General features: G+C 41.8%; 1 protein-coding gene across 7 annotated transcripts in view; it reads left to right on the forward strand.

Annotated features, from left to right (window-relative positions):
• Nucleotides 1-27891, forward strand: part of DENND1A (DENN domain containing 1A) — a 1561519-nt gene that overhangs the window by 603311 nt on the left and 930317 nt on the right. For all 7 annotated transcript variants that reach the window (XM_073600378.1, XM_073600371.1, XM_073600373.1 and 4 more), the window contains one exon: nt 15917-16027. In XM_073600378.1, the coding sequence (XP_073456479.1) occupies nt 15917-16027 (111 nt within the window). The remainder of the gene's footprint in view (nt 1-15916; nt 16028-27891) is intronic.

The raw sequence follows: 27891 nt of genomic DNA on the forward strand, positions 1-27891 counted from the left end.
CTATCAGCATGGCACATCTTGACTTAGCAATATTTGCAAAAACGCTCCAAATCTGTCAGATTGTGAGGGCATCTCTTGTGCACAGCCCTCTTCAGATCACCCCACAAATTTTCAATCAGATTCAGGTCTGGGCTCTGGCTGGGACATTCCAAAACTTTAATCATCTTCTGGTGAAGCCATTACCTTGTTGATTTGGATGTATGTTTTTGGGTCGTTGTCATGCTGAAAGATGAAGTTCTTCTTCATGTTCAGCTTTCTAGCAGAAGCCTGAAGGTTTTGTGCCAATATTGACCGGTATTTGGAACTGTTCATAATTATCTCTACCTTGATTAAGGCCCCTGTTCCAGCTGAAGAAAAATAGCCCCAAAGCATGATGCTGCCACCACCATGCTTCACAGTGGGTTTGATGTTCCCTTGGTAATGTGCAGTGTTGTTTTTGCGTCAAACATATCTTTTGGAATTATGGTCAAAAAGTTCATAAATTAGTTTCATCAGACCATAACACATTTTGCCACATGCTTTTGCAAAATTTAGCCGGACTTGGATGTTTTTTTTTGTAAGAAAAGGCTTCTGTTTTGCCACCCTACCCCATAGCCCAGACATATGAAGAATACAGGAGATTGTTGTCACATGTACCACACAGCCAGTACTTGCCAGATATTCCTGCAGCTCCTTTAATGTTGCTATAGGCCTCTTAGCAGCCTCCCTGACCAGTTTTCTTCTTGTCTTTTCATCATATTTGGAGGGACATCCAGTTCTTGGTAATGTCACTCTTGTGCCATATTTTCTCCACTTGATGACTGTCTTCACTGTATTCCATGGTATAGCTAATGCCTTGGAAATTCTTTTTTACCCTTCTCCTGACTAATACCTTTTAACAATGAGGCCCCTCTGATGCTGTGGAAGCTCTCTGCGGACCATGGCTTTTGCTGTAGGATGCGACAAAGAAAATGACAGGAAAGACCAACTGAAACAGGAGAACTTTATTTGGGGTTAATCATAGGTATGTATTGACTCCTATTTTACACATCGCTTTACAACTTGAGGGTAGACAGTACAACTAGAATACACTTTAATACAGTACGAATCAGTGAGCCCTGCATGTAAGAGCTTACAATCTAAGAGGGAGGGTCTCGAGATATAAGAGGTAATACAGTAACTGTGGGGGATGTGCTGATGGAGAAAATAAATGCACATTTGTTAGTTGGGGTCCAGATAGGCTTCTCTGAAGAGATGAGTTTTCAGGGATCGTCTTACAGTGGACAAAGTAAGAGATAGTCAGACAGATTTGGGTAGAGCGCTCCAGGGGATGGGAGAGGCTCAAAACAAGTCCTGAAGGTGAGCGTGGGATGAGGTGACAAGTGAGCTAGAAAGCTGGAGGTCTTGGGACGAACTAAGAGAACAATTTGGTTGGCATTTTGAGACTAGGTTAATGATGTAGCTGGGGGGCAAGTTGTGGATAGCTTTGTAGGTTATTGTTAGTATCTTGATTTGAATTTGTTGGGTGAGTGGCAGCCAGTGGAGGGATTGGCAAAGAGAGGGGAAGCAGATGCCGAGCAGTTTGTAAGGTGGATGAGCCTGGAAGCAACATTCATAACAGGACTGAAGGGGGGGGGTAGCCTTTTTAAAGGTAAGCCAATGAGGAGGGAGTTGCAGTAATTGAGGCGAGAGATGACCAGGGAGGGGATTAGAAGGTTTGTGCTGTCATTGGTTAAGAAGGGGCATATCTTGGAGATGTTGCAGAGGTTGAGGCGGTAAGCTTTGGACAGCGTTTGCATGTGGGGCCAAAAAGGATAGTTCAGAGTCCAGGATTACACCTAGGACCTTGGCATGGGGTAAGACGTTGATAGTTAAGCTGTTGATTTTGACTGAGAAATCAGAGGAAGAGACACGTAGGGGAGGAAATATCATGAGCTCGGTTTGGGTAGGTTGAGTTTGAGGAAGTGATATGATATCTAGGCAGATATGTCTGTTAGTAAGTTGATGATGCATGAGGAGACTGATGGAGTGAGCTGGGGGGGGGGTAGAGAGATAGATTTGGGTGTCATCTGTGTAGAAGCCACGGGAGGCAATTAACTGACACAGGGAGGAGGTGTAGATTAAGAAAAAGAGAACCTTGGGCGGCCCTGACATAGAAAGGAAGAGGCGAGGAAGAAGTAGAGTTGTAAGTGACTGAAGGTGCAGTGGGATAGGTAGGATGAGAACCAGTGAAGAGTACAGTCATGGAGACCACAGGAGTGGATTTTTTTGAGGAGGAGGGGGTGGTACATTGTGTCAAAGGCAGCAGAGAGATCCAGGAGGAGTAGTACAGAATAGTGTCTGTTGGTTTTAGCCATTAGTAGGTCGTTTGTGAGTTTAAGGAGAGCAGTTTCCATGGAGTGTTGAGTGCAAAATCCAGGCTGAAGGGGATCAAGAAGTTTGTTCTTAGTCAGATGTTTGTAGACTAGTCATTCAAAGAGTTTGAAGGAGATGGGGCGTAGTTCGTTAAGATTGGTGGGGTCCAGTGAGGGCCTTTTAAGGATTGGGATGACTGCTGCATGTTTTAGAGAGTTGGGGAAGATGCCAGCGAAGAAGGAGAAGTTGAAGATGTGAGTTAGAGGGTGTAGCATAGGGTCAGAGGGCGAGCGTAGTGTTTGCGAGGGAGTAGGACCATACATGGGTCAATTTTTTTCAATCAGGCAGCGGGCTGATTAAAAAAAAAAAAACTGAACAGATTCCCCCATCCACACATTTGAGGTGGGTGGATGAATCCTCCCCACTGTGTTACTGTTTTCTGACAGTGGGATGACTGCTGTCAGAATGCATTGATCGGCACTGTAGCTGATTGGTTGTAGCCCTAACGGAGCTCAAAATTTCCAGTGTTGAGTGCAAAATCCAGGCTGAAGGGGATCAAGAAGTTTGTTCTTAGTCAGATGTTTGTAGACTAGTCATTCAAAGAGTTTGAAGGAGATGGGGCGTAGGTCGTTAAGATTGGTGGGGTCCAGTGAGGGCCTTTTAAGGATTGGGATGACTGCTGCATGTTTTAGAGAGTTGGGGAAGATGCCAGCGAAGAAGGAGAAGTTGAAGATGTGAGTTAGAGGGTGTAGCATAGGGTCAGAGGGCGAGCGTAGTGTTTGCGAGGAAGTAGGACCATACATGGGTCAATTTTTTTCAATCAGGCAGCGGGCTGATTAAAAAAAAAAAAAACTGAACAGATTCCCCCATCCACACATTTGAGGTGGGTGGATGAATCCTCCCCACTGTGTTACTGTTTTCTGACAGTGGGATGACTGCTGTCAGAATGCATTGATCGGCACTGTAGCTGATTGGTTGTAGCCCTAACGGAGCTCAAAATTTCCAACAAGTCTGTTCAAAAGCAGTCAATCATCAGATAGACTGCGCTTGAATGGTAACAGCCATGAATGGATCAAAATTCTGCTGGTACCTGCTGAACTGGCTGAATTTTGATCCATCTATGGTCAGTTTAAGATTGAAAGTTGAAAATACACTAGGTTAATATTACCTGAGAACTATAAATGTCTCTAATCCCTTTTTGATAAGAATGGGCATTTCAAGGACCTCTAGATGACTTCCTGTGCTTTCAAGACATTAAAGTTAATGTGGGGTTGTAAATGTCTACATGTAGGCTTGTAGCATATCCCTTCACTTAGATAAAATGAATGTAATTTATGTGAACAAAATTGCAATGGCAGATTCACCTCTTTCAAATACATAATGATGCATGCGCACTGAAAAATATTTGTGGACACATATGCATTTTTCAAGTTTTAACACTAGCCATAAATATGTTTCAAAAAGCTCAATTACATTCTTTTATACTTCTATAAAACGTCATCGCACCTGGAAGTTTTCTTTAGGTCTATGAAGTGAGAGAGGATAGAATTTGGCCTTTATCTGGAACAAGCGCTCTGCGTTCTACGTCCAAGTGAAACACCTCTTTAAGATCAGGCTCTTGCTCTTTTATAGTCTGCAGTAAATGTGGTGTTTATAGAAGACTTTACGCAGCTCTGCCAGAAGCAGGTATTCAGGTCCTGTTCTCCTGAGACTATTTAGCTTGTGTAACCCTTTTTGAGCCAGAACAGCATTCGGCTATGTTCATATTCATCTCAGCTATTGTTAAGTTAGAAGTAATCTTTTGCCAGAATATTCTGTTGTTATATTTCCTCTTGAATATGATCAACCAATACTGAATATGTAAAGCAAAAAATACACCAAACCATCTACATTATCTCTGGTCTTGCAGAGCTTACAATCTATTATCTTTTCTAAAGTCAGGCTTTATACATGTTCACCTACCTGATGGAGACTGAGCTAATGAGGGGAGCTTGTCTTGCACCTCATGTCCAATACCCCTGAAAGTGATAATAGGATTTGTAGAGAACATAGTATGAGTGCCAGTTGTGGTACAGCTAGATTCTTGTGAATCTACTGGCCTCCTAAGCAGACAAGAATGTAGTCAGGCCACAGGTTGCAGGGATAAGTTGAATACCACTTCTTCAGGGAGTGCTGAGCTCTAAATAGGTGCCAGTTTGGTACCAACACCAGTGTTTGGCTTTCTCAACTCCTCACCTGCATGAACATTTGTATGGAGTAGCATATCCAGCAGTAACCAGTAAGTGCAATTTAATATGCTGTGATCTGCATTAGTGCACTGACTATATTTTCTAACACATGCACACATTCTACAGATCAAGTAGAAGTCACATAGCACACCGACATGCTTTTGGTTTGTGTGAGATAACGCCTGCATCTAGAGGAAGCCTATGCATGCCATGAAAATTCATACAAACTACATGCATGCCAGAGAAAAGTGAACTAAGAACTTATTAGTACCTCCTAAATCACTATGCAGCCCACCAAAAAAAAACAACATTAGTTTGGTGATCTTGTTAATGTAAGCAAAGCATCAAATACCATCACAAAGTCATTTGATTTTGTTGTGGCTCTGACTCTGACACAGTTTCTGCTAGTTTTCAAAAGTGTCTTTTGATGGTGAAGGAAACTGCACTGACACTCACCTATGACTCAGGCGGAGAGACAGCTTCAGACATCCACGGCTCCAGCATCATCTGAAGAGACATCCTCCCCCTTCCATCTTCCCAGATCACAAGACTCCCTTACCCCAAGGACATACGCAGGCTGCAGCCTCTCCCCCACACAGCCTTGGAGACAGGTCCACCAGACAGTCCCATACCATCGATTAAAGGAAAATACATACTGTTGCCATACCACGTAGAATGCTTGGACATAGACTGGTATGGAGCTTAGAATAATTAATTATCCATGACAGGTTATACCTTCCAACTAGCCACTCCTTCTTATGTACACATGTTGGCCTACCGGCTTATACAGACTGTGCTCTGGTTCTCAAGGCTCTGATGAAGAGGTTATCCTCGAAACGCCTCAGCCGATTTTAAATACTTGCCTTAACATGGGCATATGTAATTTTTAAATTTTTTAGTGCATATTTTGTTACCTGCTTTTACAAAACGTAGTATTGGTATTATCTATATGTTTGCATTCCATTATACATGAATAAATTAAACATTCTTTGATGTAAGTGGTTGATCACACGTCCTCCATCCACCTTTTTCTACACAGTCTTCTCCAGATCACCCGGGGTCAGTTGGGGCAGCGGGGCACGCAACACCATCTCTTTCAGTTTTTTTACTCTCTGCAGTACTACCAATTTACCAGAAAAAAACGCCTTCACAAGCGCAGGAGTAATTCTTCCTTTTTTGTCCATATTTCGCACTACTGACACATTGGCTTCCTGTTTTTCAGTTTCTCCAACAAATTTGGAGATACAGTATATATAGAACCACTATCAATTTACTGACAGCACAGCCGTGTTATTTCCCTAGGCCAAAATAAAATATAAAAGGATAACAAATAGCTATTGGTTGAACTGAATGGACTTGTGTCAACCTAACTATGTTGTAACAAAGGCTAAAATGTCAGCACATAGTGATGATTGCAATTTATCCCATAAAAGTCACCATGGCATTGTATATCCAACAGAAAACTTCTTAAGAATTTGTAGAAGCAACACCCACCACTTACATCAATAGCTATATTCTAATTCCAGCATGGGTCCATGACACCACCATCTCTTGGAAAATACTGTTCTTAATTTTACTTGGTCCTCAGTCTTGCTTAATTGTGGTTCTACAGAGAGCAGAGAGCATAATAGAGCAGGATGACCAAGGTGTATCTTGTTTCTATGTTTACTTTTGTCTTAGTGCTAGATTTGCCACATATACTTCAACCAGGGCTCAAAATTTCAAGTCCTAAGCTACTAGCCAAGCCTTAAGAGTTACTCACCACCAGTTGCTCCCCCCAGCCCCTGCCCTGCCCCACCCCGCCCCTAATTCTGACCCTAAACATGGCCTCGTAAATTAGCTCATGAATGAATGCAGCCTATCAGTGCCCATCAATGCAGCCTCATCAGTGCCCTCAATGCAACCACAGGGAGGAATCGGGAGGAGAGCTGTCCAGATCACACAGAGAAGGGTTCTCCTGCTGTAACGTAGCTTGGATCTGAAACGCCGGCCGATGTCAAAGTCCTGCCTCCTAGACCGGCTAGGATAGACATCAGGAGCTGGTCCACGAAGTGGGAGTTTGGCAGTGGCCTGAAGTTTCAGATCCAAGCTGTGTCGCAGAAGAAGTTCCCCTCTCTGTGTGATTAGGCCAGCTCTCCTCTCCCTCTCCCCTCCCTTCCTCACAGTTTCCTGGCCAATCGCTGGAAGGTGACTTGGGGCACACACTCTCCCTCAGCTTATTTCCACTCGCCAAATGCAAGCAGGGGAGTGGAAATTTTGAGGGCTGCTTCAACCGTATCTTTTCTTTTTACACAGAATGTATGTATGTAAAGTTTAGCAATGAACTTCTCATTTGCTTTCCTTTTCTCTATAAAATTTGCAAGTGAAAGTGTTTTATTATATCTGATTATTAAGTCAGAAATAAATCACTACCTCGAGAGGTGGTTCTGTCCCGTTCAGTAGATTGCTTTAAAAAAGCCCTGGATTCTTTCCTGAATCTACATAATATAACTGGATACTGATATTTATAGGTACAGTTGCTCCAGGGAAAATTTGATTGTCTCTTGGGGGATCAGGAAGGAATTTTTTCCCCTGCTGGAACAAATTGGATCATGCTTTGCTAGGGTGGTTTTTGCCTTCCTCTGGAACAACTGTGGGTATAGCTTTGTATATATAGGATTGTACATTTTTTTTCCTTTTTATTGGTTGAACTGGATGAACTTGTGTCTTTTTTCAACCAGACTAACTGTAACTTGCACCTACCATCCCTAAAGTGGTGCAACGTCCGCTAACTCCTTTGTTGTCACTGGCACCTTCACCCAGTCGTCGTCCTGGTTTGACACCTATGAGTGGGTGACCCCATATGACATAATTTTTTTGCACATGCATTTTCCCACCCAAGACATGCTGAGATTGCGCACTGAGCTGTGCATGCCTGACATGTATAATCTAAAGAAGAAGCATTTATTGCAAAAGAGATGCTGTATCTCTCTTCTGTAATACATGCTTTTTCATTGCCCTCGTGCTAGCAAACTTATTTTATACAATAAAGTTGCAGAAGTGCAAAATATACCTGTTGATCCTTTGAGAATTCAGTGCGCTCCTCTGTACCCTCATACAATATCAGCCTTGCTGAGTTTTCTTTGTTAACCACCTCAATACTGGGCACTTTCACCCCCTTCCTGCCCAGGCCAACTTTCAGTGAGGTTACACTTTGAATGACAATTGCACAGTCATTCAACACTGTACCCAAATTACATGTTTTCATTTTTTGAGGCAGCTTTCTTTTTGTGTATTTAATCACCACTGGGGTTTTTATTTTTTGCTAAATAAATGAAAAAAGACCAACCTGATATATATACAGTGGGGACGGAAAGTATTCAGACCCCCTTACATTTTTCACTCTTTCTTATATTGCAGCCATTTGCTAAAATCATTTAAGTTCATTTTTTTTCCTCATTAATGTACACACAGCACCCCATATTGACAGAAAAACACAGAATTGTTGACATTTTTGCAGATTTATTAAAAAAGAAAAACTGAAATATCACATGGTCCTAAGTATTCAAACCCTTTGCTGTGACACTCATATATTTAACTGTCCATTTCTTCTGATCATTCTTGAGATGGTTCTACACCTTCATTTGAGTCCAACTGTGTTTGATTATACTGATTGGACTTGATTAGGAAAGCCACACACCTGTCTATATAAGACCTTACAGCTCACAGTGCATGTCAGAGCAAATGAGAATCATGAGGTCAAAGGAACTGCCTGAAGAGCTCAGAGACAGAATTGTGGCAAGGCACAGATCTGGCCAAGGTTACAAAAAAATTTCTGCTGCACTTTAGGTTCCTAAGAGCACAGTGGCCCCCATAATCCTTAAATGGAAGACGTTTGGGATGACCAGAACCCTTCCTAGAGCTGGGCGTCCGGCCAAACTGAGCTATCGGAGGAGAAGAGTCTTGGTGAGAGAGGTAAAGAAGAACCCAAAGATCACTGTGGCTGAGCTCCAGAGATGCGGTCGGGAAATGGGAGAAAGTTGTAGAAAGTCAACCATCGCCGCAGCCCTCCACCAGTCGGGGCTTTATGGCAGAGTGGCCCGACGGAAGCCTCTCCTCAGTGCAAGACACATGAAAGCCTTCATGGAGTTTGCTAAAAAACACCTGAAGGACTCCAAGATGGTGAGAAATAAGATTCTCTGGTCTGATGAGACCAAGATTTGGCTTTAATTCTAAGTGGTATGTGTGGAGAAAACCAGGCACTGCTCATCACCTGTCCAATACAGTCCCAACAGTGAAGCATGGTGGTGGCAGCATCATGCTGTGGGGGTGCTTTTCAGCTGCAGGGACAGGACGACTCGTTGCAATCGAGGGGAAGATGAATGCGGCCAAGTACAGGGATATCCTGGACGAAAACCTTCTCCAGAGTGCTCAGGACCTCAGACTGGGCTGAAGGTTTACCTTCCAACAAGACAATGACCCTAATCACACAGCTAAAATAACGAAGGAGTGGCTTCACAACAACTCCGTGACTGTTTTTGAATGGCCCAACCAGAGCCCTGACTTAAACCCAATTGAGTATCTCTGGAGAGACCTAAAAATGGCTGTGCACCAACGTTTACCATCCAACCTGACAGAACTGGAGAGGATCTGCATGGAGAGGATCTGCAAGGAGGAATGGCAGAGGATCCCCAAATCTAGGTGTGAAAAACTTGTTGCACCTTTCCCAAAAAGACTCATGGCTGTATTAGATCAAAAGGGTGCTTCTACTAAATACTGAGCAAAGGGTCTGAATACTTAGGACCATGTGATATTTCAGTTTTTCTTTTTTAATAAATCTTCAAAGATGTCAACAATTCTGTGTTTTTCTGCCAATATGGGGTGCTGTGTGTACATTAATGAGGAAAAAAAAAAAATGAACTTTAATGATTTTAGCAAATGGCTGCAATATAACAAAGAGTGAAAAATTTAAGGGCGTCTGAATACTTTCCGTTTTATATATATATATATATATATATATATATATATATATATATATATATATAATTTTTTTTTTTTTCAAACTTTTTGGTCTTTTTTTTTTGTTTAGCAATTCATATGGCTACAGTGTTGCCTGACAGCATGGATTCATAAAAGAATGAAAGACAGAAGTTGTCAAACCTGATTTCTTTTTATGAGGAGGACTGTAAGTAAAACCTTGGACAGAGGGGTGGCTGTGGACGTATTATACGTGGATTTTGCAAAAGCGTTTGACACAGTTCCTCACACATGGCTAATATGTAAGGTAAAGTCTACAGGCTTGGAAAGATCAGGTTGTAAATAGATAGACAACTTGCTAAAAGACAGAATTCAGAGAGTAACGGTTAATGATTCTTACTCTGAATGGTCTAAGGTTATCAGTGGTGTACCCCAAGGTTCATTGCTGGGACCCTTACTTTTTAATAACTTTCTAAATGATATAGGGTCTGGGATTAAAAGTACCATTTCAGTGTTTGCAGATGACACCAAGCTATGCTGTGAAATAACGTCCTTACAGTATGTCTCCAACTTACAAGCCAACCTCAATGCACTGTTTAATTGGGCAACTATGTGGCAAATGAGGGTTAATGTTGATAAATGTAAAGTTATCCACTTGGGGGCTAAGAATATACATGCATCGTACATACTAGGAGGAGTATAACTGGGGGAATCCATAGTGGAGAAGGATCTGGGGGTTTTGGTAGATCATAAGCTTAATAATAGCATGCAATGCCAAGCTGCGGTTTCCAAAGCGAGAAAAGTTTTTTCTTGCATTAAGAGAGGTATGGACTCCAGAGAGTGAGAGATATCATTTTGCCCCTCTACAAACCACCTGGAATATGCAGTTCAGTTTTGGGCATCTGTTCTCAAAAAGGATATCGGGGAACTGGAGAAAGTGCAGAGAAGGGAAACCAAACCAATAAGAGGCATGGAGGAGCTCAGCTATGAGGAAAGATTAGAGCAACTAAATTCCCTCTTGAGAAGAGGAGATTAAGTGGGGATATGATCAACATGTACAAATACATAAGTGGTCCATATAGTGAACTTGGTCTTGAGTTATTCACTGAGGACAAGGGGGCACTCTTTACGCCTAGAAGAAAAAAGATTTCATCTCCAAATACAGAAAGGTTTCTTCACAGTAAGAGCTGTGGAAATGTGAAATAGACTTCCTCCAGAGGTGGTTCTGGCAAGCTTGGTAGATTATTTTAAAAAAGGCCTGAATTCTTTCCTAAATGTACAGAACATAACTGGGTACTGACATTTATAGGTAAAGTTGATCCAGGGAAAATCGGATTGCCTCTCGGGGGGATCAGGAAGAATTTTTTTCCCCTGCAGTAGCAAATTGGGGCATGCTTTGCTGGGGTTTTTTGCCTTCCTCTGGATCAACTGTGGGAATAGGTTTGTGTATATGGGATTGTATTATTATTTTTATTTATTTATTTATTTATTTTAGTTGAACTAGATGGACTTGTGTCTTTTTTCACCCTGACTAACTATGTAACTATGTTCAAAACCAAGTACCAAGTATCTTATAAAAGAGCAGTGAAGAGAGACTTTGGGTAGGGATGCAACTATCCTATTAGATGCCAGACTCCTAGCAAAGAAAGATACGTCACTTCCCTCAGATGGTAGCACCACCTTCATTACCTCCCTCCAGTGCTGATAACCAGATTCTAGAAGAAGGCAATACAGTATTGCAAGTCTGCATGCATGCACAATTTTAACTTGCAAATTCAGAGAGTTTGCATAAAAACAAAAAAACAATAAAAAAGTTAGTTTTGTCTTAAATCTCAATTTGATGACTTTCAGGCTGTTGTGAGGGCTGACGATTTTTGATACCATTCGATATCAGCACAGATATCAAACATCAAAGTTGGGTGACGCAGTGCATTAATTTAGTATTCGTATGACTATTTCTGTTTAAGTACCGTATTTATCGGCGTATAACACGCACCCAAGTTAAGGAGGGAATTTTAAGGAAAAAAACTTTTAGGAGTAAAGTTTAAGGAAGAAAAACTTACATTAAAATGCCCATCAATGCAGCGTTATCGGTGTCCATCTGCAGCCTTGTCAGTGTCAGTGCAGCCTTGCCCCAGTGTCCATTGCAGCCTTGTCAGTGCAGCCTTGTCAGTGCAGCTTTGCCCCAGTGCAGAATTGTCAGTGCAGCCTTGCCCCAGTGTCCATTGCAGCCTTGTCAGTGCAGCTTTGCCCCAGTGCAGCCTTGTCAGTGCAGATATGTCAGTGCAGCCATGTCAGTGCAGCCTTGTCAGTGCAGCTTTTCTCCAGTGCAGCCTTGCCCCAGTGCAGCTTTGCCCCCATGCAGCCTTGCCCCAGTGCAGCCTTGCCCCCCCGTGCAGCCTTGCCCCCCCATGCAGCCTTGCCCCCGTGCAGCTTTGTGGGATCGCCGCGATCCCTGCCGTCATACACAGCCCTGTGTAAATTTAAATATGGCGCCGAGACTGCAGGGACTCGGCGGAGCGCTGATACACATAGCCGAGAGTCCTCGGGTTTTCTCGGCGCCGCTTACAGTCCCGGCCAGTTCCGCCCTATGGGCGGGACTGTAAGCGGCGCCGAGAAAACCCGAGGACTCTCGGCTATGTGTAGCTCCGCCGAGTCCCTGCAGTCTCGGCGCGGTATTTGAATTTCCACACGGCTGTGTATGTCGGCGCCGATCGCGGCAATTGCCGCGATCGCTCCGATCACACACAATTGGGGGGGGATCGGCCTATAACACGCACCCACGATTTTTCCCTGATTTTCAGGGGAAAAAAGTGCGTGTTATATGCCGATAAATACGGTATGTACAGTGCTAAAACTAGGCTTAGAAATTGTATATCTAGACAGATTTTGCTCTCCCTGTTCATGACCAAATCTGTTAAATGTTTTAATTGCCTGCACCTTTGCCTTGTTGCTCTCATCCATACATGGGCACCTGTATGTGGTATACTGTAAATATATATTGTGTACCGAATCATAACAGGAGTCTTTCATACAAATATTCATCATAAAATACAGTGTTTTCATATAGAGCTTTACAGAATGCCTGACATTTTCATTGTAAGGGTTAGGCATATAGCCTGTATAAAATGTAAAGGTTGTGTTCAAACATTTTCTGTTTAAAACATTCAGCTGTCTCTTTACCATTTTTTTACGGATGGAGTTGGAACAAATCTTCCCTCTTGACCCATGGAAATCCTTGTCAAGAGAAAAGCTCAACCTGTTTTAAAAATATGTCTAAAAATGAGTGGGATTGCAGCAGGGCAAAAAAAAAAAAACAACCACCACAAAAGGTTGGTTGTGAATTAAATATTGGGGAGGGAAAAATAAGCAATGCGTATTCCTCACATTAGTAGAAAGATGTATGCTATACCTGTGATAAATAAATAACATCTTACTGATTATCTGTGGAATTGTAGAAATGCCTCCTATTATCACCGGGCAACAAAGCCAGCTGTACTACTACATCCTTCATATTAATATATAGGAAAAATGGGAAGGGACTTTGGACTAAATATTCAATAAAGTTTCCACTGTACAGAGCCATACAAATATATACAGAACCCAACAAACTGGACGTCAATCCAGGAAAAATATAGGTCCAAGGATGTGGCTGGACAGTGTACATACAATAAATACGATAAATATTTCAACTAGAGACTGTGCTCAACATGTTACACGTGCCTTCAAGCTTCTTCAGGAGCAGAGATTAATTGTGGCTAGGCAAAAATAGATAAAAACATATAATCAATATATAAAAATAAAAAAGGTATATCAGCAGTAAACATAGTTATGAAACCCATAGAAACCAAACTGTATCAGCAGAGGGTAAGGCAGAAAGGGGGGCAGAACAAACGGTCATCACGGGGGTGTACAAAACATTATCCAAAAATATATGAAGCAGTAGAGAAAGGTAGATAGCCAAGATATGTTGTTATCCCATAAAGGTAGCAGTGCATATAGGGGTTGAGATAAGTATAATTGATCAATGATGGTGCCTTTTAGGTATAATGTTCATGCAAAATAACTAATACTTACTATGTAATGTAGCTTGGGATACTAATATTATATAAAATATAATTATTGGGACAGGAACCGCCTGCGATTATAGTGGAAAGATACACGGTGTCCAGGTTTGGCATAAGTATATTGCTTACCTACAGAGGAATAGGGGTATTAAGATAGTAATGGAACAGGAAGGAACCATAATCGTTTGATTCGGCTACGCCGATTGATGATGACGGACGGGACGTGCATTCATAAGGGGACAGAGCTGGGCATATCACCACAGGGGATATCTTTTACGTCCAGCTTGCTTTGTATACTGCTTCCAGATATGCTCTATCTATTCCTATGGGTTTTCCCCATCCACTACCCACTCCTGTCTGAAAAACAATTCGTATCTAATTGGTTTTACGTTTGTTTACTTTATAGGACACTCATTAAATCCCTCTTCATCTCCCTATATTCCTCTTCCCTATTGTCTTTGGATTACCTTGTGGAAGGTCTCCTATACATATATATATATATATATATATGTTTGTGTGAAATACCTCGTTGCATTCCTACACAACAGATTTTTGCTATCCAATAGTACTTCATTCAAGACTTCATTGACCTTAATAACTTTTGTCCTCCAGTTTAAATTTCATAATTTCACCCTTCAATTGGTGAGTTGTGTCTTATATTACTCTATTAACTATTTAAACTATTGTGGTTCCTTCCTGTTCCATTACTATCTCAATACCCCTATTCCTCTGTAGGTAAGCAATATACTTATGCCAAACCTGGACACCGTGTATCTTTCCACTATAATCGCAGGCAGTTCCTGTCCCAATAATTATATTTTATATAATATAAGTATCCCAAGCTACATTACATAGTATTAGTTATTTTGCATGAGCATTATACCTCAAAGCCACCATCATTGATCAATTATATTGATCTCAACCCCTATATGCACTGCTACCTTTATGGGATAACAACATATCTTGGCTATCTACCTTTCTCTACTGCTTCATATATTTTTGGATAATGTTTTGTACGCCCCTGTGATGACCGTTTGTTCTGCCCCCCTTTCTGCCTTACCCTCTGCTGATACAGTTTGGTTTCTATGGGTTTCATAGCTATGTTTACTGCTGATATACGTTTTTTATTTTTGTATATTGATTATATGTTTTTATCTATTTTTGCCTAGCCACAATTAATATCTTCTCCTGAAGAAGCTTGAAGGCACGCGTAACATGTTGAGCACAGTCTCTAGTTGAAATATTTATCGTATGTACACTGTCCAGCCACATCCTTGGACCTATATTTATCCTGGATTGACGTCCAGTTTGTTGGGTTCTGTATATATTTGTATGGCTCTGTACAGTGGAAACTTTATTGAATATTTATGCATCTAGATTGTTTTGTGGTTTTTTAATAAATGGTATTTTTTATGTTTTTTCAATCAATAATAATAAAAACCTTTTTGTAAACTACTTTTTATTATCGTGCCTAAAAAGTCCAAAGTCCCTTCCCATTTTTTCTATATACTATTATTAGGACGTGGCACCTGTCTACTGGTTATGTATCCACAGTACCACTCTGTGTTGCGATACATCCTCATGTTTAATCCTGCATATTAATATTTCACATTGAGGTGAAATGTAATTGGTTTATTGAGTAAAAAATACATAAAACCTGGAGTGCTATCAAAACCATTGGGTCCTATGATGTGGTGTGACAAACTTAAATCTGTAGATTGTGGCTCAGAACCCAGTGCAGCTGCTTGAACATTGAGGAGAATGTAGCATGGGTAAGAGAAACTGATGAGCAGCACTTTATCGCATGCAAACGAAATGTGTAATCACGGCAATGGACAGCTTGCTTGCGTTCCACGCTGGCCCACAAGCTTCCCCATCCTTTTCACATCTCCGGCTAGTGCTGCTGTCATCCAGGCAAGTCTGACAGCTCCGTCCCCGGCTCAGCTCGGCCGTTTTATGACTTTGTCCAATTTTATTCTTTGATAAATCATTGATTTTATGGTTCAAGCTCACTGTCCATACCACACTGTTTGGATTTAACCTATCGAGTGCTGCTCATCAGTTTCTATTAATTTGTTTATTCACTTACTGACTTTGTTTGTCTCTGTACTGCAGCTGGTACCATTCACCCATACTGTACATGCTGCCTACAGGGAAATTTGTGTGCATGCTGTTGGGGCAATGTTTTTAAAGTCTGTCTATATGCCCCCAAAACAAAGTTACAATGCTTATGAATACTGGGATCGATTCAATAGTGAATACTATATATATGTGAATATTGTACCTGTCGGTGCTAATATAGGAATCGCTGTTTTTTCTTTGTGTTTACAGAGGAATCTGACAGAATATTTTGTGGCTGTAGATGTGAATAATATGCTGCACCTATATGCCAGTATGCTATATGAACGCAGGATCCTTATTTGTTGCAGCAAACTCAGCACGGTGAGTCAACTATGTGTTCTACTTAGCAATACTTTAAGAACGTATTGTGCCATTACTATTGCTAACATGACTGGGGATAGCAGAGACTATATGCAGAAACTGACTGGAAAACAGGGATACCTAGGTAATGACTACTCATTAATCAGTGAGCAGTTTTGTGTGATTTTTCGGGGGTGGGGTGGGGGGGGGTGGGGGGGGGGTGTCTATTAGCTTTCATACCCATACCTGTGAATGGCCATAGATAATGCTTACAGTGCTGTCACACTTTGAATGACAATTGCGTGGTCATGCAACACTGTACCCAAACAACATTTTTATTATTTTGTTCCCACAAATAGAGCTTTCTTTTGGTGGTATTTGATCACCACCAGGTTTTTTTTTGCTAAACAAATAAAAAAGACAGAAAAAAAAAGGTTTTCTTTGTTTCTGTTATAAAATGTTGTAAATAAGTACATTTTTTCCCTCACTGATGGGCACTGATGAGGCCGCACTGGTGAGGTGGCACTGATGAGCACTCATGATTAGGCACTAATATGCAGCACTGATAGACGGCACTGGTATACATCACTGAAGGGCGTTGATAGGTTGGGCGTCACTGATGGGCACTTACAGGTGGCACTGATGGCTCTGATAGGCAGCACCGATGAGGAGGCACTGGCAGGCATTACTGCTGGGCACTGATTGGCACCTCTAATGGGCACTGATTGGCAACCCTGGTTGCCATGGGTGGGCATAACTGGTGGCCCTGGGTAGGCATCCCTGGTGGTCCTGGGTGGCATCCCTTGTGGTCATCCTCGGGGTTGCTGCGCTGATAATCAGTGCACAACTCCCTGTCAGGAGAGCCAATCAGCTCTCCTCTACTCACATCTGTCAGCGCGAGTGGAGGAAAAGCCGATACACGGCTCTTCCTGTTTACACTGAGATTGGACACAACTGATCACATGGTAAAGAAAAAAAAAATATTTTTATGAGATACTCCCAAAGGGTTAATTACTTTTAACTTCTCCAGAACCGCACTATACGCCGAATGACGGCTACAGCGCGGGCCTACCTTGCTGGGAGGCCGTCAATAAACGTCCTCCTTTTTGCACGCTCCCCTCCCCTGCAGGGGGTGCGCTGTGATCACCGAGTCAATGAGACTCGGATGATCACAGATCGGAGTAAGGGGTCGATCCTGGCCCCTTACCACATGATCAGCTGTCAGCCAATGACAGCTGATCACGTGATGTAAACAGAAGATTGTTAATCTTTTTTTATTCTCACGCTAACAGCGTGAGGAGAAAAAAAAACGATCGCCGGCTTCTGTGCAAGGGACATTTGTCCCGAAGAGGAAGATGCGAAGCTGCCTCTTCTGTGCCAACCAGTACAGCCTGCCAGTGCCCACAGTGCCACGAATCAGTGCCCACCAGTGCATAACAGTGCCACCTATTAATGCCCACAAGTGTCACCTATCAATACCCACCAGTGGTGCCAATCAGTGCCACCTAGCAGTGCTGCCTATCAGTGTCACCTACCAGTGCCGATCAGTGCCACCTATTAGTGCCCTTCAATGCCACATATCAATGCCCTTCAGTGCCACCTCTTAGTGCCCACCAATGCCACCTCATCAGTGCCGCCTTATCAGTGCCCATCAGTGCCGCCTCATCAGCGTACATCAACGAAGGAGAAAAATTACCTGTTTGCAAAATTTATTAACAAAATATAAAACAGTTTTGTATTTTTTTTTTTAAACAATTCTGTCTTTTTTAATTTTTTTTAACAAAAAATAAAAAAAAAAATAAAATAAAAAAAATAAAAATTTCATTTGGGTACAGTGTTGTATGACCGCACAATTATCTTTCAAAGAGTGACAGTGCTAAAAGCTGAAAATTGGTCTGGGCAGGAGGGGGGTTTAGGTGCCCAGTAGTGGTTAAGGGAATCCGGTACTGCAGCTTTCCTCTAGAACCGCATGTGCATTAGCTGAATAAAAATGAAAAAAGTCACTCCCATTCAGATTCACTTTGCACACAACAAACAGCTTTTTCTTCAGAGCCAAAACAGGTTGGAATCTGCAACAAAAAACGCAATGTACATTGATCACCCAGAAGGTGATTGTTTTTTGCTCAACAAAAGTGGAGCAAAGGCGTTAAAGGGACCCTTTTTTTGGCCTTGCTTTTGTGTGCCAGAGAACTATTTAAAAATGTACCCCCTTATACGTTATACTACATATGATTCTGCCCCAGTTATTCCTGTAAGCTGCAGCTGAACTGCATAGCAAAGCTAAACATTATTGAGAATGATATACAGTATCTCACAAAAGTGAGTACACCCCTCACATTTTTGTAAATAATTTATTATATCTTTTCATGTGACAACTCTTTTAGGAAAAGAGATTTCATCTCCAAATACGCAAAGGTTTCTTCACAGTAAGAGCTGTGAAAATGTGGAATAGACTCCCGCCAGAGGTGGTTCTGGCCACCTCAGTAGATTGCTTTAAGAAAGGCCTGGATACTGTCTTAAATGTACAGAATATAACTGGGTACTAACGTTTATAGGTAAAGTTGATCCAGGGAAAATCCCATTGCCTCTTGGGGGATGAGGAAGGAATTTTTTCCCCTGCTGTAGCAAATTGGAGCATGCTCTGCTGGGTTTTTTTTGCCTTCCTCTGGATCAACTGTGGGTATAGAATAGGGTAAATTGGATTGTACAATATTTTTTATTTTATTTATTTATTGTTTTTAAGGTTGAACTGGATGGACTTGTGTCTTTTTTCAACCTGACTAACTATGTAACTATGTAATACTGAAGAAATTACACTTTGCTATAATGTGAAGTAATGAGTGTACAGCTTGTATAACAGTGTACATTTTCTGTCCCCTCAAAATAACTTAACAAACAACCATTGATGTCTAACCACTGGCAACAAAAGTGAGTACACCAGTAAGTGAAAATGTCCAAATTGGGCCCAATTAGCCACTTTCACTCCCTCTGTCATGTGACTCGTTAGTGTTACGAGGTCTCAGATGGGAATAGGGAGCAGGTGTGTTAAATTTGGTGTTATCACTCTCACTCTCTCATACTGGTCACTGGAAGTTCAACATGGCACCTCATGGTAAAGAACTCTCTGAGGATCTGAACAAAAAAAAGAATTGTTGCTCTACATAAAGATGCCTTAAGCTATAAGAAGATTGCCAAAACCCTGAAACTGAGCTGCAGCACGGTGGCCAAGACCATACAGCAGTTTAACAAGACAGGTTCCACCCAGAACAGGCCTCGCCATGGTCGAACAAGGAAGTTGAGTGCACATGCTCAGCATCATATCCAGAGGTTGTCTTTGGGAAATAGACGTATGGGTGCTGCCAGCATTGCTGCAGAGGTAGAAGGGGTGTGGGGTCAGCCTTTAAGTGCTCAGACCATACGCTGCACACTGCATCAAAATGTTCTTCATGTCTGTTTTCCCAGAAGGAGGCCTCTTCTAAAGATGATGCTCAAGAAAACCCGCAAACAGTTTGCTAAAGACAAGCAGACTAAGGACATGGATTACTGGAACCATGTCCTGTGGTCTGATGAGACCAAGATAAACTTGGTTCAGATGGTGTCAACTATGTGTGGCAGCAACCAGGTGAGGAGTACAAAGACATTGCCTACAGTCAAGCATGGTGGTGGGAGTGTCATGGTCGTGGGCTGCATGAGTGCTGTCGGCACTGGGGAGCTACAGTTCATTGAGGGAACCATGAATGCCAACATGTACTGTGACATACTGAAGCAGAGCATGATCCCCTCCATTCAGAGACTGGACCATAGGGCAGTATTTCAACATAACCCCAAATGCACCTCCAAGCAGGGCCATGTTTAATATTGATTGGACCCTGGGCAAAAATTTTCTTGCCCACCCAGCCCCCCCCCCCATGCAATTTCACTCTCCACCTGCTCTGAGACATACAATAAGTAGCAGCTAGACTTAAAACCAATTACAGTATCATATCAGGCAGCAATTGCGATTGCTTGCCAGCGGTTACAGCATTACTGCTTACTGACTGGTTACTAGAGGTTGCAGCACACATTACAGCTCACTGATTAGTTGCTAGAGGTTACAGCAAATGATTCCTGCTTGTTAATTGGTTGCTAGAGATTAGTGTACAGTAATACTGCTCACTGGTTGCTGGAGGTTACAGCACATCATCTCCTCACTGCAGGGGAGCATGATATACATATGAATGCCGCAGCTGTTTGCTTAGTAATGCTGCCACTATTTACATATGAATGCTGGTTATTTACATGTAAACACTGGTCTGCAGGTAAGTCATCTGTACAGACCAATAGGGCAGAGCTGGGCAGCATTAGTACCAGCACTTCACACTGAGATATCGGGACACAGCACAGGACTAAAACTTCAAGGGACAAGGGAATTTAAACTGGGGTAGTTGGCAAGTATGAGGCAGCTGCTTTGGGCCCCACAACAATGACGGGGCCCAGGGCAGTTGCCCCTTTTGCCCTGCCTCCAAGATGACCACTTCCTTGCTAAAGAAGCTGAGGGTAAGAGTGAAGGGCTGGCCAAGCATGTTTTCAGACCTAAACCCAATTGAGCATCTGTGGAGCATCCTCAAATGGAAGGTGGAGGAGCGCAACGTCTCTAACATCCACCAGCTCCGTGATGTCGTCATGGAGGAGTGGAAGAGTACTCCAATGGCAACCTGTGAAGCTCTGGTGAACTCTATGCCCAAGAGGGTTAAGGCAGTGCTGGAAAATAATGGTGGCCACAGAAAATATTGACACTTTGGACCCAATTTGGATATTTTCACTTAGGGGTGTACTCACTTTTGTTGCAAGCGGTTTAGACATTAATGGCTGTGTGTTGTTATTTTTAGGGGACAGCAAATTTACACTGTTATACAAGCTGTACACTCACTACTTTACATTGTAGCAAAGTGTAATTTCTTCAGTGTTGTCACATGAAACAATTTAATAAATGATTTACAAAAATATGAGTGGTGTACTCACTTTTGTGAGATACTGTATGTGGTGCTACCTGTTTCTTTAGTATTTGACATTTTTTTTGACTGGATGGGATAGTTACAAATATGATTGTGTGTCCAACCCACCATTTACCTTAGATTAAAACTTTTATAGTCCCCCAGGCAGCGTTTTAGCTGCATTCTCCCACTCCATAATTTGACTGCATTATCAGCTGCTAAAAGGCTTGTGATTTTTAATACGACCTCAGGACCATATCTGAGTTTTTTATTTTCATGACAGGTGTTTTAGCTGAGCTGTGTTAATATATAAAGCAATCCTAAAACACCAAGTATTTTTCATTAAACAAAACATATCAACAATTTAAATTGAGTTTATAGTAACCCCTCTTATTAAGTCTCTCATAAAGCTAACACTTGTTTTTGATCCCCTGACAGCTTAGATCCCAGCTGCTACTCTGACCACCCTTATGTTTTATGATCCACTGCTGTCTCTGGGTGTTTTAGTATTTGTTTTATTTTCATGTTATATTATCTGTTTGTTTTATTGTTTAAGTTATTAAAGTAGTTCTGTCACACAAAGGCTACATTGACCAGGGTGCATTGCCTGATGTCTCAAATGCTTGTATTTTAGTGACTGTAAATTGAAACAGTTTTTTAATACCTAAACCTGTGGAAAAACAAAATTACTTGTGTTTGACTATATTGTTTGAAATCATTTTCATGGGATCTGACATTAGTAGAAAAAGAGTTCAAGATACTTACGTCAGATCCCAGCTTCCTGCCTGCTTGCCTAGTCAATTGCGACATCAGTCAGCTTCCCCGTGGGATCCTGGAAAAGCCAAATAGGTCTCACAAAAATGTGTTTTTGCACTGTGCAGTTCACATTTTATCTAAATATGACACACTCAAATTGTGCAGGAGTGACATCAACAATGACTAGGCAGATGGTCTAAACTATCTTGTACCTTTGTCTTCTTTTTATTTTATAGGTTTATAGAGGTTGGATAGTTTTAGGTACATAGTCTACCTAATTGCCATTTTAAATTAATTGATTAGTGGCTCCCTTCTGACCTTTGATTCCTTTAAGGAGAAATTCGGGCTCACCAACCAACAATTCTTTAGATTTCTTCAAATTTGCCACGCCTTCGCTACCCAATTCGGTCCCACTCTGGTACTTCTCCTCCGGTCCAACCTTGAATCCACATTAAGGGTTACTCCTCTGGTCAAACCCACCTCTACCATTTGCAAAGATTTATTGCCTTCAGTCCACTTTGGTCTGGAGGACTTGCTCTCTAGGTGGCAGGGCGAGATCCCGGATCTGGATTCGAAAAACTGGGAGGACGCCTGGGAATATCCTTTCTTACAGCTCATCTCTGTCAGAGATCGGTTGATACAATTTAAATTGATTCATAGAGTCTATTTGTCACCCCAAAGATTATCCAAAATGAACCTGAGTTCCTCCTTCAATCCAGCCCTTCTGGGCAGGGGTCACAACCTTCATTGAAACCTTGACCATGATTCATGTTCCCCTGAATGTATCGATCTGTTTGCTTGGTCTGGTGGGCTCCTTGACCCACCGCCGAGCAACCAGAACAGTAATAGGACTTCTATTATTTTACTCTAGGAAGGCTCTACTCATTAAATGGAAACAAACAGAGGACACATGGAAATCGCTGATCAACTCAGCGGTGCCACTATACAAAGAGGCCTATCTTGCCAGATGCTGTCCAGCCAAGTTTGACAAAATATGGCGCGTATGGTTAGAATCGGACACCACGATCGCAACACAATAGGCACTGTTCCCATTGACTGTCTACTTCAACTAAAATTCTTGTAGCAGTGAAGACCTAATTTTGCCATTATCTGAAGGTTCTCCTAAAGGCGTTATCCTCAACCTCAGCAGCTCTTCCCCATGTGGTCACCTGAAATACATGACACACTATCCTCCCCCTGTCCTCTCAATCTTAATGACACAAGTAGTTTAAGTTATAGAAGTTCTATAGATAAGTATAAATGTATAGGATTGTTTTAATGGTTGTTACCTCAGCCGGGGTATGCACAGAGGCTGTATTATGTAACTTTTTGTTTTATTTTTTAAACAAACTCAAAAAAAGGAATTTCCAAAAAAAAAAAAAAAAAGAAGTTTGCAATAAATTGCATCTAACTTTTAAGAGAATCAAACATGTTCTGTGCTTTCAGAGGATTTAGGAAAGCCATTAATGTCATTAAATAGGATGACTACGTTCTCCTGAATTCATGTCTGCTTATTGCCAGCTTCATGAACACATATGAATATCAATGTATAAACGATTATAGAGCTGCTATATACTCAGTGGACTTCATAATAGAAACAGGCAACCAATTAGATCCTCATCTTCATTATTAGGGCAGGTTAACTGATAAAAATAAAGACGCTGGTGTGGGCAACAGACATTTCGTAATCATACAGTACATTATAGGACACAGAGGAGTTCAAATTCATGCCTACATGGGTTATGCTGCCACCATCAGGTGAATGGACACTGACAAAAAGGCAGGATATCCCCTCCACACATGGCCCCTCCCAGCTTAGCTAAGCCTCCACTTTTAGGTGATGCATGTGCCTACAGATACCCTTGTAATGGCTTAGTCCTAATTTGTTGCCTGATCCTACCACCCTTGATGGGGTACAGGGGAGCTTCATCCGAATCATTCATTGCGTCATAAAGGCCAAAAGGAACTATACCCCCACTCATACTGTAAAGGTGACCGCCTGTAATGTCCGCTGGATGGCACTGAATCCTACGGGCAGTATTCTCCAAGGTATAGTGTATCTGGCGACCCTACTGGCATGGTTCTATACCTAGGACAGTAATCCCACGGGAGGGGAGTTGAGTCCCTGAATGCCCTACATCAGTGGTCATCAACCCTGTCCTCAGGGCCCACTAACAGGCCAGGTTTGCAAGATAACTGAAATACAACACAGGTGATATCATTTGCTGCTCAGTGATTGCAGTATTCTAGTCTGCATCTCCCCAAGGTAATACATAAAACCTGGCCTGTTAGTGGGCCCTGAGGACAGGGTTGATGACCACTGCTCTACATGGTGTGCCTGCTGTGATTGGTGATCGGGCCTACTAGCCCTGCAGCTATGGACTGGTGAGTGCCTCTAATGTTATAGTGGAGCATGTGACAGTCCCCCTTAGTAATGTTCCTGGGGCGTTTGGGCAATTTTTCCTATGGCCGCGACGAAGTGCAAAAAGGACAATACATCATGACGCTGGTGCAAAATATTATTGCGTGCATCTGACATTTTTTACTGGTTCCCGTGTGCCCTGCACATGTTTCTGAGCTTTTGATGTTGCACTGTCACACCTCACTGAAATCCACAGGTCTGGAGAGATAACAGATTCATCTCCATTCTTTCTCCAGCCCTGCCCTTATCTGGTGTTTTCTCTATCACAGGGGCACAATCCTCTTCTTCATTTGTGTTAAGGTAAGACCTATCATCCCTGGTAAAATCCTTTGTGCGGGGTGTCACATAGATTGTTCTGCCTGTGTGCCCCCCCTTGAGACCTTAATTTGGTCTTGTCTGTTTTGTTTTTTACCTACTTAAGAGATTCCCTTGTCCCTTATATACAAGGTTTTCTTTTAGATTGCCTTGCAGGGTCTCAGAGGTGGTTGTGCTTTCCTACAGAGAGCTGTTCTAGTTCTTCACTAGCATAAGATGGTGTTGAGGCCTCATTTCCCTGTCCTACCCGAGGTGGTCTCTTCATTCAGGACTACGGGTTGTCTTTTTTTTTTTTTTAACTCTTTGGATGTTTGAGCTGTTTGAGTCTATTTGAAGTCTACGATTAACATAGAAAGTGCAGAACAAACCAACAAAAAATTGACATACTGCAACGCATGCAATATGGCAATGAACATAGTGTAGATATACCAACAAATACACTTACTGAATAAATAATGGATCCAATATGGCACCCTAAATGAGGACAACATGGGTTAAATTAGGGTTATTACTCTTTGGGATAAATGGTCCCAGGGAAAATGGCACCTGCTATTTGGTCTCCAACATGGCATCCATAAATAGGTATATATGCTTCCTGAAAACTTTTTCCTTCAGAAGCAGCCACATGTGCGTGGTAAAATGCATCTCGGCAAAGCATTGTGACCTGTGTGGAGGTGGGAGTGACTATATTCACTATGTGGCGTTTTCGCTTTGCCTTGCGTGAATGAGCCTGGTTGTGCCCTTTACCATATGGGAGAAGCTGGAAGATTAATCCTGAGACTTTTATGCATGGAGTGGCTGGTGGGAACCTCTGTTTTCTACCCTTTGGTGAAAGGGAAAGGCGCTGATTGAACTTTTATATACTAAATAGATCCACAGATCCAGGTGAGAGCAGAGAGTGAATGGTGGTGGGACCCTCTTCTATAATGACACTTTAATGGATTACTGAATGCAGTACAATATTTCAGCATTTCTCCTAGTTCGTTTTTACTGGGTATTCAAAATATGGACTTATTTCTATATGCACTGATGTATATTATGCTTTCAAAGTTTTTTTAAGACACTCTTTGTCACTTTGATTTATTATTTATTTAGTAAGAGTATTTGTTGGTATATTTACACTCGTTTAAGTACAGTGAGATAAAATGAGATTTTATTGAGTTCATTGTCATGTTACATGTGTTGCAGTATGTCAATATTTTGTTGGTTTGAACTGCTCTTCTTTATGTTAAAGTGTTACTAAACCCAGGAGCCTATATTTACTAGAGGTCGACCGATATGGGTTTTTATCTGGCCGATGCCGATATTTAGAAATTGCGGTGGTCGATGGCCGATATATGATGCCGATTTTTTTGGGCCAATATATTAGGCTGATTTTTTTTTTTTTTTCTTTTCCCTTAATTTCATAAAATCTAACAGTTAGACCCCTTTCACACTGGGGCGTTTTTCAGGCGCTTTTGGGCTAAAAATAGCGCCTGTAAAATGGCTCCCCTGCAGTCTCAGTGTGAAAGCTCGAGTGCTTTCACACTGAGGCGATGCGCTGGCAGGATGTTAAAAAAGAGTTCTGCAAGCAGCATCTTTGGAGCGGTGTATACCGCTCCTCCACCACTCCTGCCTATTGAAATGAATGCGCACCACTGCCGAAGCGCCTGCAAAGCGTTTTGGCAGCAGCGCTTCAGGGGCGCATTTAACCCCTTCCTCGGCCGCTAGCTGGGTTATAAGCTCCCCGCTAGCAGCCGAATAGCGCCGCTAAAATGACGGTAAAGCGCCGCTAAAACTTACAGCGTTTTACCATCAACGCCTGCCCGCTCCAGTGTGGAAGCAGCCTTAAGTAATAAGTGATACAGAAAATTTTTTACATTTAAACATTTATTAAACAAAACAAACCTCCAATCAGTTCACTTGTATGTATAATTTAGATTAAAAAAATAACTATATCTTAAATATTAAATAGACAAAAACAGGTAATCAAAACTTTTGGACGAAAAAAAATGGGCTAACTTTACTGCTTACTTTTTTTTTTTTTTTTTTTAATTTCATTAGTGTATTTTTTAAAATAAAATTGCGTTTGAAAGACCGCTGTGCAAATACCGTGTGACATAAAATATTGCAACAACCGCTATTTTATTCCCTAGGGTCTCTGCTAAAAAAACTATATATAATGTTTGGGGGTTCTAAGTGATTTTCTAGCAGAAAATACAGAATTTTTACTTATAAGCAACAAGTGTCAGAAAATATTTAGTCTTTAAATGGTTAAACTGAGAGCTTCTACACATGGAGTTCAGTCTATTGATAAAAGAACCTGAAGAGATACAATGTTTCTTCTTATCAGACTTGGCAGGCTGCCCAGAGGAGGAGAGAAGAAAACTTCAGACAACTTGCATTGACTTCTATTACAGAAGTCATTTGCAAGTCCCGCTGAAGTTATAATCGGCTTTTTTTATCAGCACAATCAGCGGATGCCGATTAAGTAAAAAAAGCCAAATATCGGCCGATATATCGGTCGACCTCTAATATTTACTATATCTGGTCTGTCACAGTACACAGAACGTGAAAATGCAATTATTTTAGTAAATATAAATGGATACATACCTTTTCTCATCAGCAGTGTATAGCAGCCTTGTCAGTTGTATCAGTTATTAGTAAAGTTTGTAGGCAGAGTTTTCATTCTCCCCTAATTCTCTGTCTGGACAATGCTGATCGGCCCTGTGCTGATCACGTGCTCTCAACTCTCTAGCAATACACACCAAACTGAGCATGTGCAGCCTGTTCCCTGGCTCTGTAAATATCAGGTTACTTTTTGGAGACCTTGCAAGAAGAGGAGGATCAGAGAGACATGATCAAATAACCTATATACACAGTGCAGAGGGTTAACCCCTTAGGTTCCACAGTGAGTATAACAAGCATGCTTTACTGCATATTCAGACTGATTTCACTGTTGTGGGTTTAGTAACACGTTAATGGTTTGTGGTGAATACACAATCAGTGTCAGAAGCAAGCAGCCTGTATACTTCATCTGTAGGTAGCGCAGAGGACCTTTCATACCTTGTATTTGAAGTCTATGGCTTTGTTTCAACAGCCTGATTCCTTGTTCGTTCTCTCTAACGGTCCTTAGCAATGGTTAGGATTCTTTTTGATCCACTATTTCTGGGTGGATTTGTCAGCTCATTTCTCAGGCTGTTCAAATTTGCAAGATTGCTACTTGGTCTTCTCTTCACATCTACCAAGTTCTACCAGGTAGATAGTCACGCCTCTTTGAAAGACAGTTATGGGCGAAAGTTCTTGCAGGAAGCTTGGAAGTGGGGTTCCCCTATTCTGCTTGTAGGTTTTGGGCATGTTTGTGCTTCTTGCTCTGTTGTCCACCCCATATATTCATTGCTTTACGTCTCACATAGTATTGAATATGAACTCCTCCATGT

This window comes from Aquarana catesbeiana, linkage group LG09, assembly GCF_042186555.1.
Source record: "Aquarana catesbeiana isolate 2022-GZ linkage group LG09, ASM4218655v1, whole genome shotgun sequence".
Lineage (NCBI taxonomy): Eukaryota > Metazoa > Chordata > Amphibia > Anura > Ranidae > Aquarana > Aquarana catesbeiana.